General features: G+C 38.1%; 1 protein-coding gene across 1 annotated transcript in view; it reads left to right on the top strand.

Annotated features, from left to right (window-relative positions):
• Positions 1–14840, top strand: part of KIF5B (kinesin family member 5B) — a 91525-nt gene that overhangs the window by 55730 nt on the left and 20955 nt on the right. The window contains exons 10-15 of the mRNA XM_080686169.1: positions 976–1121; positions 1765–1913; positions 2337–2530; positions 3344–3412; positions 5571–5777; positions 6208–6351. Of these exons, the coding sequence (XP_080542295.1) occupies positions 976–1121; positions 1765–1913; positions 2337–2530; positions 3344–3412; positions 5571–5777; positions 6208–6351 (909 nt within the window). The remainder of the gene's footprint in view (positions 1–975; positions 1122–1764; positions 1914–2336; positions 2531–3343; positions 3413–5570; positions 5778–6207; positions 6352–14840) is intronic.

Raw genomic sequence — 14840 nt, 5'->3', positions numbered from 1 at the left:
GTATTTGAATCTATGTGTGAATTTGTTGTCGCTTAGAAATTTATTTTATGGTATTAGTATGTATATCCTCATTCTCATCTTAATATTAAATAAACTAGGGGCCCAGTGCATGAATTCGTGCACCTTAAAAGGAACTGTGGGCCATGAGGTAGCCACAGGGGTGGGTCTCGGCCCATCCTCCGCGCCCCCACCATGGCCACCGGTCTCCTGTCTGCCAGCAGCCCCACTCCCACCACTGCCTCTCATACATGCTGATGGCACCGGCCCAGCTTACACCCACTGAAGGCACTGAGCAATTGGGGCCAACGCCAGCAGCAGATGCGAGTGGGGCCAGCGCCGGCAGTGAGTGTGAACGGCAGCTGCTGCCACAATCACCCCTCAGGAGCAGAGGGAGGTAGAGAAGCCCTCAGGGGTGATTAGGGCCAGCAGCTGCCACTCGTACCCACTGATAGCGCTGAGCGATCGGGACCGGCAGCAGGTGCAAGCGGGGCCATCGCTGTCAGCGGGTGCAAGCGGTGGCTGCTGGCCCTGACCTCCCCTCAGGAGCAGGGGGAGGTGGAGAAGCCCTGAGGGGAGATTGGGGCCGGCAGTGGGTGCAAGTGGCGGCTCCTGCGCTGGCAGCAAGTGTGAGTGAAGCCAGCACCAGCAGCAGGTGCAAACGCTGGGCAGGACTGCTGCGGGTGGGAGCAAAGAATTTTCAGTGACTACCAGAGGCTCAACCCGATGACAGCGACCAGCGCCCTCCTTGGTCTGGTGCCCCTACTCACCTGCTCTACCATCCCGCTGCGGCTGACACACGCCATGTTCTGGTGGTGTGCATGTCATAGCAACTGGTTGTTTGGTCTATTTGCACATTACTCTTTTATTATATAGGATAACTGAAGTCACTTCGTAGTTTTTTTAAAAATAGCATATCTGTGTAATAGATTTTATTATGTAGAAACCCATTGATATTTTATTTGTTTCTATATGTAGACGTATGTTCCATATCGAGATAGTAAAATGACAAGAATCCTTCAAGATTCATTAGGTGGGAACTGTAGAACCACTATTGTAATTTGCTGCTCTCCATCATCATACAATGAATCTGAAACAAAATCGACACTCCTTTTTGGCCAAAGGTTTGTTGTTAAGCAATTACAAAGTCTGAACATAGATATGCCTTTTATTGATTAAATCTAGGAAAACGTTGATAGATATTGTTCACATGAGTACAGGTCCATTTTTTAGACTGCTTGGATTTGAATTAACTTTTAGCACACATTAAAGTAAAATGTTAAATGTAGTCAAATTTATGTAAGAAGATGCAACTCAGCATAAAAGAAAATAAACATTTGAATCACGTAATATAGTACAAAGTTGATATATATATAATCCTATGCTAAACCTGTTGGTATAAGTGACAGGATTCAAATAACGTGTATGATATGATTAGCCTAAGAAGATAATGATGGCTTTATCTTTAAACTTCAGCAATTTCCTTTCTTAATTCAACCTTGCAAATAAATTGGAAAATATAGGCCCTCGTGTTTTATCCTCATCAGGTTGCTGATTTTTCTTTTTAAGCTATTCACAGATGTTAGGGCTGACCCAAATTTAGTTGGGGTGTGAATAAGTACTATACTAATTATAGCTCCAAGAATAGTTAACTGTAAAGAAAAGTTAAGTTACTTAGCTATATATACATACATTACCTAGAGAAATTAGATGTCAATTGAAAATAATTTCAGTCACATTCTTTTTTTCCCCAATTACTTTTCTTAGGGCCAAAACAATTAAGAATACAGTTTGTGTCAATGTAGAATTAACTGCAGAACAGTGGAAAAAGAAGTATGAAAGAGAAAAAGAAAAAAATAAGACCCTCCGTAACACCATTCAGTGGCTTGAAAACGAACTCAACCGATGGCGTAATGGTAATAACTTAGGAAGTTGTCATTTTTAGTTGTTGGATAAAGATTTAGAGCTACTTTATAAATTTGAGACTTAGGTATAAATATAAATAAAATAACAAAGCATATGCATTTTCACTTTTTAGGCATTAGGGATCATCAAATAAATATGAATAAAGTTTTTACATTAAATTCTGATTTTACCTGAAATAATAAATATAGGCAACTTGGAAGCTATAAAAGTCACAAGATGGCAAGGTGCCTAGATTAGGGTGGAAGGAATAAAGATTTGATGACTGGATTACAGGATGGGGAAATAAAGGTAATTGCATCTTTTCAAATCTCGGGGACAGAGCAAATAAAGCTGGTTAGGAGCTGCTGAAATTGAATAAAATTGAAATTAGTTTCAGACAAGTGAGTTTTATTAACTATTTTGTCTTATTTTAGGAGAGACAGTACCTATTGATGAGCAGTTTGACAAAGAGAAAGCCAACTTGGAAGCTTTCGCAGTGGATAAAGATATTGTTATTACCAATGATAAACCAGCAGCCACAATTGGAGTTACTGGAAACTTTACTGATGCTGAAAGAAGAAAGTGTGAAGAAGAAATTGCTAAATTGTATAAACAACTTGATGACAAGGTAGGTATTCATGTTCTATTTTCTTGTAGAATATTATCGCTATAGGTATTTTTATTTTCTAATTTAATGTATATTGGTCCTCATGACTATATACATCTCTCTTGATATCTGTTAGCCTTTTGACAATCATTGTATAAAAAAAAATCACTGTTTCTATGCAGAAATTGTATGAAGCATGTTTCCCCACCACCACCCCCTCATTTTTAAGCTAAAATAACTTTCTAAAGGAAATTTGGCATTGGATCATGGGAGAGACTTAATAGAATGGCCTCTTAGAATCAGGGATCTGAAAACTGATAAAGATAATGTAAAAGATTAGATAGTGGAACATAATGGTGAAAATATCTTCCTGCATTGACTATATCAGTAGTGTGAAAAATAACGAATTACCAACCAAATAGAGAGGTGGGGGGGGGAGCAATAAGAGACTAGATGAAAATAGTTCTAGTTTTGCTTTTTGTTCTTAGGTGGTATATTTATGTATTTTAAGCAGAGATGGCAGGTTTGATGTGGCTGCATGGCCATTATTTTCAGTAATAACTTTGAACATGTTAATTACTTTTTGCATTTAAAATATTTAATGGATAGTTTTTTTTTTCTTATTGCATGATAAATATGTTTATCAGCTTCTTTTCTTACTGCCAAAGAAGTGTTACAATTATTGATAATTGAAAGAGATTATATCTGTTTCTACATTTTCTTAAGTGATTGGAATAAAATATGGTTTTGAAATAATTTGGAGGGGTGATAGTTATCTTAATTAGGAAACAATTACAACCAGCTTGTGAGCAACTTGTTATATTGAAATTCTAGGATGAGGAAATTAATCAACAGAGCCAGTTGGTAGAGAAATTGAAGACACAAATGTTGGATCAGGAAGAGGTAAGTTGAATACTTTTCATGTTATTCTCAGAAAAGCTTTATAATTTGTCATTGAAATTGAAGACACAAATGTTGGATCAGTAAAAGGTAGTTGTATGCCTTTCATATTATTTCCAGAAAAAGACAAATCTACAGAGCTCAAAATATACTAAGTCCATTAAAAAAATGTTTAATATGTGAATGCTTCATTGTGGCTATCCTATGAGATTGATACATCATGTGATTGAAGCATAGAATGACTTTGTCTTAAAGTTTAATGTTGAATTCTAACTAGAGGAGAGAGGATAACTTTTTAAAAAATATACTCTTAACATACATCTCCTGAATTTCTTTTTAACTGTCTTCTACTTTACTTGCTTAAAGTAAAATGCTGTTTTGTCTCCTTATTCTCCCCCAAACATTCTTATTGATCCTTGGGAAAGACTTTTACAGTGAGCTGTAACAACTTTAGACTCCCTTTCCCTTAAAGAAAAGTATAGTGTTTACAGTGAAAATGAGGAAAAGAATATAAAAAACAGTGTTTTAGTCTCATGCATTCACTTCACCACAGAGATATAGGTTAGATCTAAAGGTTAGGTTTAAATATTGATTTCTGAGTTCCATTGACTTTATCTTTAATAATTGCATAAGTTGGGGTATATCTCGGGAAATGAGAATGTCAGTGAATAAAGTCATTTTTTATATCTTCACATTTCTACCCTCATCTAACCTGTTGCTCATTTCTGCCATCTTTACTTCAGAGTTTCTCCTCCACAGTTTGTCACCTAGCTTGGACCATCATTTTATCTCACCTGCAAAGCAGGGGAATAATTTTAAAATGGTCCTTCATTTAAGGTTTGTTTTGGGGAAGGGTGGCAAAGACTGTACAGGTTCAATAAGAAAGAAGTACCCACCATCAATCAGATGATCTTTATACTGATTTCAACTATAACGTTCTTTTTCAAAGGGCATTGGTAAAAATTGCCTAATTCTTTTTTTTGTTTGTTTGTACATTTTTTATTGTTTACACTATTACAGATGTCTTCTTTCCTCCTGCCCTCTCCCCCCACCCCCGCCTACCTCTACACAGCCCTTGCCTCCCCGCCCCTTTCCCTATGGCCATCTGCCTACTTCTTCATTATGTTTGTCTGTCTGGTGTATTGTATTTTTTAGCATCCCTGGATCCTGCTTCCAAGTGCCAGTAGCATTCTGCTCCATTATTAATAATCTCCACACATTTCCATATGCCCACTGACTGACTGGATAATTGCAATGTACCCCTAACTGCTAGTCTCTTGGCTTCTTTCCAGTTCAGATTTTATATACCAGCTAGAGGCCCGGTGCACGAAATTTGTGCACCGGGGGCCGGGCGGGGGGAGGTTGTGTCCCTCAGCCCAGCCTGCACCCTCTCCAATCTAGGACCCCTCAAGGGATATCCGACTGCCTGTTTAGGCCCTCCCCTGCAGGCCTGGTCCCCCCCAACTGCCCTCCCCTGCTGGCCTGATTGCTCACAACTGCCCTCCCCTGCTGGCCATCTTGTGGTGGCCATCTTTGACCACAAGGGGGCGGCCATCTTGTGTGAGTGACAGTCAATTTGCATATTACCTCTTTATTATATAGAATACCAAGTTTTCCTAAGGCATAGCTCAGGAGCTACCCCAAAATCTAAATTTTAAAGCAAATTTTCTAAACATCTGTTAATTTCTTTCTTTTCTGTGCACACAAGTCATGAGGCTAGCCTTTGTCTTTCTAGTACATTAATTTGCATTTGACTAAAATCTACCAATCTTAGGCACCTTCTCCATTCCTTCTGCTTTCCCTACAAAAATACCCTCACCCCTTTTATTTACTACCAAGCTCTTCTTTTGCCATGTCCTGTCCCTCCTTTATGGCTCCTCCATATCATCTTGTATTCCATTTATTATGTACATCTTCTCATCTATATTCCTCAATGACAAAGTTTTTATTTTATTAGAGTTTTTAATAAAATGTTTTTATTTGATTTTCTTCCACAGTGTCTAGCACTGTGCCTACACATAGTAACATTCAATAAATCTGTTGAATGAATTAATGTTTCCACACTTAATAGTGTCCACATTTCCTCCCCTTTGTGCTTAACTAATAGGTTTGTTTTTTTATAACTGATATAGTACTTTGGTAACTTGACTCTTTCACGTAGCTTCTGGCATCTACCAGAAGGGATCAAGATAATATGCAAGCTGAACTGAATCGCCTTCAAGCAGAAAACGATGCCTCTAAAGAAGAAGTAAAGGAAGTTTTACAAGCCTTAGAGGAACTTGCTGTCAATTATGATCAGAAGTCTCAGGAAGTTGAAGACAAAACTAAGGAATATGAATTGCTTAGTGATGAACTGAATCAGAAATCAGTAAGATATAGTTTTTTCTTTCTTAAGACTTGATAAGTAGGTATATAGAAGGCAAAAAATATATATACCAACTATCTAGAAAATTGTCAGTTCCATTAATTTGCTCAGACTTATGGCAGTAAATGAAAATGGTATCTAATTAATTTGGAAGTTGGCCATTTCAAGGCAGAAAACATTACTCAATCTCTAGTTAAGTAATACAGACTACTGTTCTTAATGGAGCACAGTATGGCAACTTTACATTGTCTATTAAGTCTAAAATATGTTGTAAGCTTAAACTGGTAACTATTCCAGAACTAAATAGTTCAAAAAAATGAAAGCAAAAAAATAATATTTTTGAAAGTGTTAGACATGTCAGTACCTGTCGATATTTGAATTGATCTTTCATTTAATATATTAACTGTAACTTTCATTTTTGCCTATCTACTAGGCAACTTTAGCAAGTATAGATGCTGAGCTTCAGAAACTTAAGGAAATGACTAACCACCAGAAAAAACGAGCAGCTGAGATGATGGCATCTTTACTAAAAGACCTTGCAGAAATAGGAATTGCTGTAGGAAATAATGACGTCAAGGTAAATATTAATAATCAAACAGTAAGTGTAATTATCTGGGTGCAGCTCATTCTTGTGTTTATTTACTACTTTATATTTATTTACAAAGTTATTTTTCAAAAAATATATATTTTTATTGATTTCAGAGAGGAAGGGATGAGAGAGAATCATTGATCAGATGCCTCTTGCACGCCCCTACTGGGGATCGAATCCGCAACCCGGGCATATGCCCTGACCGGGAATTAAACCTGTGACCTCTTGGTTCCTGGGTTGACGCTCAGCTGCTGAGCCACACCCGTCTGGGCCAAGTTTCTTTTCCTACCCATTATCTCATCCTCATAATAGTCATGTGTAGTAGAGGGATGGTATTGTATTCATTTTAAATAGATGAGAAAAGAGGAAAAATAGATGAATATTCAGTAAGTAGCATTTATTTGAACTCCATGTTTAGTTCTATATAAAGATTTTGCACTTAGAAATTATGCTAATAGATTACAATACATGACAGTATATAATTGGAACAACAGTGAAGATTAGCTCAGGGAATAAACTCATAAATTAATTGGCGTGTAGTTGCTTTACCATTTAAAAAGGAAAAGATGAGCACTGCTAATTAATTTTTTTCTTTAACTTTTATTATGAAAAATTTCAAACATATAGCAGAATAATCCCATGAACCTCAGAGTTATCGGTCATCAAAATTTGGCAACACTTATTTTATCTATGCCTTTTTCTTTTCTATTACATTATTTTATGGATAATCATATTGGTATGTTATCACTAGGCATGTGATAAAAAAATAAAATTGAGTGACCTGGTAGATTTTGAAACTTAGACCAAAAAGGTAAATTAAGACTCTTAACTGCAAAAACATATATAACGTGAAATATTTGTATGTTGCATTAAGTATCTGTTTGGACTTCACCTTTTTCATTAAAACCTACTTATAGTTACAAACAGAACAAATTTATACTTGGGTTTATAGTGAGAACATACTAAAGGCCAAATTTGACAAGAATTGGAAATGAAGTAAAGGTTTTCAGTATGGAGCTTACATTCCTTCTATTGGTTGTTATTCAGAGCTGCTGTCTATTGATGGAGGCAAAGATGCTATTTTTTTTTTTTTTCAGTTGTATTTTTCAGTTCTAGATTTTTTTATTTAGCTATTTTTTTAAAATTTTTATTTTATTGTTTAAAGTACTATAAATAGTAGTACATATGTCTCCTTCCCCCGCCCCCCATTGACCTTCCCCCGGCCTCTCCTACCTCTTCCTCCCCCACCCCCCCTTGCACAGGCCCTCCCCCCTACTCCCCCAGTGTCTTGCGTCCATTGGTTATGCTTATACGCATGCATACAAGTCCTTTGGTTGATCTCTTACCCCACCACTCCCAACTCCCAGCATTCACGCTGTAGTTTGACAGTCTGTTTGATGCTTCTCTGCCTCTGTATCTATTTTTATTCATCAGTTTATAATGTTCTTTATTATCCATAAATGAGTGAGATCATGCGGTATTTTTCTTTCACTGACTGGCTTGTTTCACTTAGCATAATGCTCTCCAGTTCCATCCATGCTGTTGCAAATGGTAAGAATTCTGTCTTTTTTACAGCAGTGTAGTATTCCATTGTGTAGATGTACCATAGTTTTCTAATCCACTCATCTGTTGATGGGCATTTAGGCTGTTTCCAAATCTTAGCTATTGTAAATTGTGCTGCTATGAACATAGGGGTGCATATATCCTTTCTGAATGGTGTTTCTGTTTTCTTGGGGTATATTCCTAGAAGTGGTATTACTGGGTCAAATGGCAGTTCCATTTTTAATTTTTTGAGGAAACACTGTACTGATTTCCACAGTGGCTGCATCAGTATACATTCCCACCAGCAGTGCATGAGGGTTCCTTTTTCTCCGCATCCTCTCCATCACTTGTCCTTTGTTGATTTGTTGATGGTAGCCATTCTGACAGGTGTGAGATGGTACCTCATTGTTGTTTTGATTTGCATCTCTCATATGATTAGTGACTTTCAGCATATTTTCATATGTCTCTTGGCTTTCTGAATGTTCTCTTTCGAAAAGTGTCTATTTAGGTCCTTTGCCCATTTTTCGATGGGGTTGTTTATCTTTTATTAAGTTGTACGAGTTCCCTGTAAATTTTGGAGATTAAACCCTTATCGGTGATAACACTGGCAAATATGTTCTCCCATGGTTTTAGTTTTTGCCCATTGAGTATGATGTTGACTGTGCGTTTGTCATATATGGCTTTTATTATGTCGAGGTGTGATCCTTCTGTTCCCATCTTACTGAGAATTTTTATCAAGAAAGGGTGTTGGATTTTGTCAAATGCGTTTTCTCTATCAGTGGATATGATTATATGGTTTTTATCTCTCAATTTGTATACCACATTTATTGATTTGCAGATATTGTACCATCCTTGCATCCCCGGAATAAATCCCACTTGGTCATGGTGTATGATCTTTTCTTTTCTTTTCTTTTCTTTTCTTTTCTTTTCTTTTCTTTTCTTTTCTTTTCTTTTTAAATATGTTTTTATTGATTTCAGAGAGGGAGAGACAGATGGAAACATCCATGATGAGAGAGAATCATGGATCGGCTGCCTCCTGCAAGTTCCCCACTGGGGATGGAGTCCACAACCCAGGCATGTGGCCTTGACTGGAAACGAACCTGGGAACTTTCAGTTTGCAGGCCGACGCTCTATCCACTGAGCCAAAACGGCTAGAAGGCATGGTGTATGATCTTTCCAATGTAATGCTGGAATCAATTTGCTATAATTTTGTTGAGAATTTTGGCGTCTATGTTCATGAGGGATATTGGTCTGTAATTTTCTTTCTTTGTATTGTCTTTATCTGGTTTTGGGATTAGGGTAATGCTGGCTTCGTAGAAAACTTGGAAGTGCTCCTTCCTCTTGAATTTTTCTGAAAAGTCTGAGGAAGATAGGTTTTATTTCTTCTTTGAATGTTTGATAAAACTCCCCTGTAAAGCTGTCTGGTCAAGGGCTTTTGTTTGTTGGAAGTTTTTCGATTACTGCTTCAATTTCCTCCATAGTTATCGGCCTATTCAGATTTTTTTTATTCCTCCTGGTTGAGTTTTGGAAGGTCGTATTTTTCTAGGAATATGTCCATTTCTTCTAGGTTGACCAATTTGTTGGAGTAGAGTTGCTCATAGTATTTTTTTAAATGTATTTCTTTATTAATTTCAGAGAAGAAGGGAGAGGGAGGGAGGGAGGGAGGGAGGAGAGAGAGAGAGAGAGAGAGAGAGAGAGAGAGAGAGAGAGAGAGAGAGAGAGAGAAACATCAATGATGAGAGAGAATCATTGACCGGCTACCTCCAGCATGTCCCCCACTGGGGATCGAGCCCACAACCCAGGCATCTGCCCTTGGCCAACGCTCTATCCACTGAGCCAAACCAGCTAGGGCGCTCATAGTATTTTTTAACGATTCTTCGTATTTCTGTGGTGTCTGTTGTTATTTCGCCTCTTTCATTTCTGATTTTGTTTATTTGGGTCCTCTCTCTTTGCTTCTTGGTGAGCCTGGCTAGAGGCTCATCAATCTTGTATATCTTTTCAAAGAACCAGCTCTGGGTTTCATTGATCTTTTGAATTTTTTTTTTTGGTTTCTATGTCATTTATTTCCACTCTTATCTTTATTATTTCCTTCCTTCCGCTCACACTGGGCTTTTCTTGTTGCTCTCTTTCTAATTCTTCAAGTTGTAGAGTTAGATGATTTATTGCCAGTTTTTTTTGTTTTTTGAGGTAGGCCTCTAATGCTATGAACTTCCCTCTCAGGATTGCTTTCACTGTGTCTCAAAGATTTTGGATTGTTGTTTGTTTCCAGGATGTTTTTTATTTCTTCTTTGATCTCTTTGGTAACCTACTCATTGTTTAATTATATGCTATCCAGCCGCCAAGTGTTTGAATTTTTGTGATTGTTTTTACTGTAGTTGATTTCTAATTTTATGCCATTGTGATCTGAGAAGATGCTTGCTATGATTTCAGTCCTCTTGAATTTGTAGAGACTTGTCCTGTGTCCCAATATATGGTCTGTCTTTGAAAATGTCCTGTGTGCACTTGAGAAGAATGTATATTCTGTAGTTTTGGGGTGTAATGTTAAAGATGTCAATTAAGTCCATCTGGTCTAGTGATGAGTGGTTTAGGATTGATGTTTCTTTGCTAATTTTTTGTCTAGAGGATTTATCCAGTGATTTTAATGGGGTATTAAAGTCTCCTACTATGATTGTGTTGCTGTCAATCTCTCCCCTGATATCTTCCAGAAGTTTTTTTTACATATTTGGGTGCTCCTGCATTTGTTGCGTATATGTTTACCAGAGTTATATCCTCTTGTTGTATAGATCCTTTTAGAATTATGAAGTGGCCTTTCTTGTCTCTTATTATGGTCTTCACTTTGAGGTCTATTTTGTCAGATATAATATTGCTACCCCAGCTTTTTTTTTCATTTCCATTTGCCTGGTAGATATTTTTCCATCCCTTCACTTTCAGTCTGTGTGAGTCCTTTGTTCTAAGGTGGGTCTCCTGTAGACAGCATATATATAGGTCATGTTTTCTTATCCATTCGGTCACTCTATTTCTTTTGATTGGAGCATTTAATCCATTTATGTTTAATGTTATTATTGATAGGTACTTGTTTCTAGCCATTTCTGTGCTTTATGTCTGTGTTCCTTCCTCCCTTTCTATTTCTTCTTTTTACAGCATTCCCTTTAGCATTTCTTGCATTGCTGACTTGGTATTAATAAACTCCTTTAGCCTCTTTTGTCTGTGAAGCTCCTGATTTCCCCTTCAATTTTGATTGATAGTCGCTGGATCGAGTATTCTTGGATGGAGGCAAAGATTCTTACAACCTCTCTCCTCATATGTCATTTCTTAATGTCAGCTCAACCTCACTGAAAAAAAGAAAAGTGTTATTGTTAAATACAGGGTGACTTCACTTAATCTCTTTATTATCAGTCTGAATATTCTGTCCTATCCTTTTCATGGTAAAGTAATGGGAGATGTTGGAGCTATTTGGGAATCTTTAGGGATGGAAATGTAGATTTATTTCATATCATTGAACACTAGAAATGTGGTGTTCAAAATTTTCTTTGTAGATTTGCAACTTCTTTTTAGAAAAATCTTTTTGTTTCATGTTAAAATAATCTTAATTTAAGTGAAAAAGTGGTAAAGGCAGAAGATAAAGAGTGGAATGGCTTATTTTTAGTCACAAAGTGATAGAATACAGGTTTCCTGACTCCTAGACTCCTTTTTCCCCCCACTATTATAGCAGCATTTGAAAGCAGGTCATCCTTGCAAATAGGTTCTTTAAAAAGAAATCTATGGATCCTCAGTGTTTTTGTCATTTGCACGTAATTCTTTTTCTGTTAACATCATCATTTAAACCCTGCTGAGGTCTACTTAACTTGTTCTGTGATTTTTGCATTATGATTTACTCTTTGTATGTACAGTTCCAAGGATTTTGACAAATGCATAATATAGATTCACCATTACCGTATCATAGCATAGTTTTAACACTTAACATCACCTATCATCTCCTTTGCTTTTTCTATTCATCGCCCTCCCCTGAACTCCTAATAACCAGTGATCTAAAAAAATTCTCGATTAATTTTGCCTTTTCCAAAATTTCATATAGTTGGAATCATATAGTATGTGGCCTTTTTAAACTGGCTTTTTTCACTTAGTGTTCATTTAAGGGTTCTTCCATGTCTTTTTGTGGCTTTGTAGCTTATTTTTATCACTGAATATGGTATGGATATACCAGTTTGTTTATCCATTCACCTATTGAGGAACATCTCGGTTACTTTTCTTTTTTTAATAATTCTTTATTGTTCATATTATTACAGGTGTTCCTCTTTTTCCCCCTCATAGCTCCCCTCCACCCGGTTCCCACCCCACCCCATGCCGTTACCCACCCCCCACTGTCCTCATCCATAGCTGTAAGATTTTTGTCCAATCTCTTCCTGCACTCCCAACATCCCCTTCCCCCCAAGAATTGCCATTCCACTTCCTTTTTATGCCCCTTATTTTATTATATTCACCAGTTTATTCTGTTCATCAGATTTTTTATTCACTTGATATTTAGATTCACTTGTTCATAGATATGTATTTGTTGTCACTTTGTTGTTAATAATTTTTATCTTTACCTTTTTCTTCTTCTTCCTCTTTTTAAAGAATACCCTTCAGCATTTCATATAATACTGGTTTGGTGGTGATGAACTCCTTTAGCATTTTTTTCTTGGTGAAGCTGTTTATCTGACCTTAAATTCTAAATGATAGCTTTGCTGGGTAGAGTAATCTTGGTTGTAGGTTATTGCTATTCATCACTTTGAATATTTCTTGCCACTCCCTTCTGGCCTGCATAGTTTCTGTTGAGAAATCAGCTGATAGTCCTATGGTTACTCCCTTGTAGGTAACTGACTGTTTTTCTCTTGCTGCTTTTAATATTCTCTCTTTGTCTTTTGCCCTTGGCATTTTAATTATGATGTGTCTTGGTATGGTTCTCTTTGCATTCCTTTTGTTTGGGGTTCTCTGCGCTTCCTGGACTTGTAAGTCTATTTCTTTCACCAGATAGGGGAAGTTTTCTGTCATTATTTCTTCAAATAGGTTTTCAATATCTTGCTCTCTCTCTTCTTCTGGCACCCCCATAATTCGGATGTTGGTATGCTTGAAGTTGTCCCAGAGGCTCCTTACGCTATCTTCATATTTTTTTATTCTTTTTTCTTTTTGCTCTTCAGTTGGGTATTTTTTATTTCCTTGTATTTCAAATCTTTGACTTGATTCTTGGGATCCTCTAGTTTACTGTTGAATTTCTGTATATTATTCTTTATTTCAGTCAGTGTATGCTTAATTTCTGACTGGTCCTTTTCCTTTTCTTTTCTTTTCTTTTTTTTTTTTTTTTTGCATTCTCACTAAGATCCTTGCATTCTCACTAAGTTCCTCGGAGGTTTCTAGAAGATTCTTGAGTAACCTTATAACTGTGGCTTTGAACTCTATATCCAGTAGTTTGCTTTCCTCCATTTCTTTCATTTGTGACCTGTTTCTTTGTCTCTGCATTTTGGCTGCTTCTCTGAGTTGATAGAGTGGCTTTGTGTGCTAGGTGTTCTGTAGGGCCCAGTGGCTCAACCTCCCCAGTTACCTGAGGTGGACACTCTTGGTGCACCCCTTTGTGGGCTGTGTGCACAGTCTTGTTGTAGTTAAGCCTTGATTGTTGTTGGTGTCACTGGGAGGAGTGCACCCCTTTGTGGGCTGTGTGCACAGTCTTGTTGTAGTTAAGCCTTGATTGTTGTTGGTGTCACTGGGAGGAATTGACCTCCAGGCCTATTGGCTGTGAGGATCAGCTCTGTCTATGATGGGAGAACTTCTGTGCTGAAAACACCCTTATGAGGCAAGACTTGCTTCAGTGGGGCTTTGGTGCTCACTGAGTCTGCCCCTTGAGTGTGTCACTTATGGATGTGAAGAGTTGTAATTTGATATGGTCTCACACTGACCACTGGGTACACTGGCTCTTGGATCTCCAAGGAGGTGCAAAGTCAGCCACTGCCTGGTGCTGCCCAGCAGGAGCTACAGAGAGATCTGCAGATTCCTCCTCTTCTTTTGGGGTTTGCAAGTGCCCAGATGAGGCCCAGCTGTGAAGAAAGGCATGCTGCTGCTACTGGGGCTTGGGCCTTCTTTGGGCAGCTTTGGAGCTCTTTGACCCAGCTGCAGTTTGTTAGGTTTAGGCTGCGAGAAAGGACAGGTCATTCATATGCAAAAGCCGCTGCGCACAGCTGGGGTCGGGTTGTACATTGGGTGGAACAGGATCTCAGGGAATCACCAGGGTGGAGCAAATAGCAATGACTGCCAGTCAGCCCTGCATAGGAGAGATCACCGCATCTCCGTGTCCCCATGCAGGAACAGTAATCACTGCGAGCACCTCTGAGAGCTGCCCTTCTGTTCCAGCCCGGTGCCAGACAGTCCAGTTTCTCCCCGTAAGAGTCTGGGTCCCCAGAGTCTCGCCGGGAACTGGAGTTCAGAGCAATCGGGAATTGTATCTCCCTCCCTATTGAAAACAACAACAACAGCGCACCCAGTTGCCAGCCTGTTTTCTGCTCACCTCTGTGCCTCTGTACCTCCTACCAGTCTCAATGAGCTTTTTTCTTTCCTTCTAGTTGTAGAACTTCCACTTAGCTAGCTTTCCTGTAGTTTTGGATGATCATCGTTTTGTCTTTTAGTTGTAGTTTTGATGTGGTTGTGAGAGGCAACAAGTATAAGTGTTTACCTATGCCACCATCTTGGTTCTCTCTCATCTCAGTTACTTTAAGTTTTTGGCAGTTATAAATAAAACTGCTGTAAACATTCATGAACAACTTTGTCTGTGAACCTAAGTTTTCAGTTCAATTGGATAAAAATACCCAGGAGTATGATTGTTAGATTGTATGGTAAGACTGTGTTAGCTGTGTAATAAACTCCCAGAGTAACCATACCAGTTTGCATTCCCATCAGCAGTGAGTAAG

The sequence above is a fragment of the Plecotus auritus genome (assembly GCF_963455305.1).
Source record: "Plecotus auritus genome assembly, chromosome: 1".
In the NCBI taxonomy this organism is placed as follows: Eukaryota; Metazoa; Chordata; class Mammalia; order Chiroptera; family Vespertilionidae; genus Plecotus; species Plecotus auritus.
Note: the sequence above shows the minus strand (reverse complement) of the source record. Positions and strands in the feature narration are given on the sequence as shown.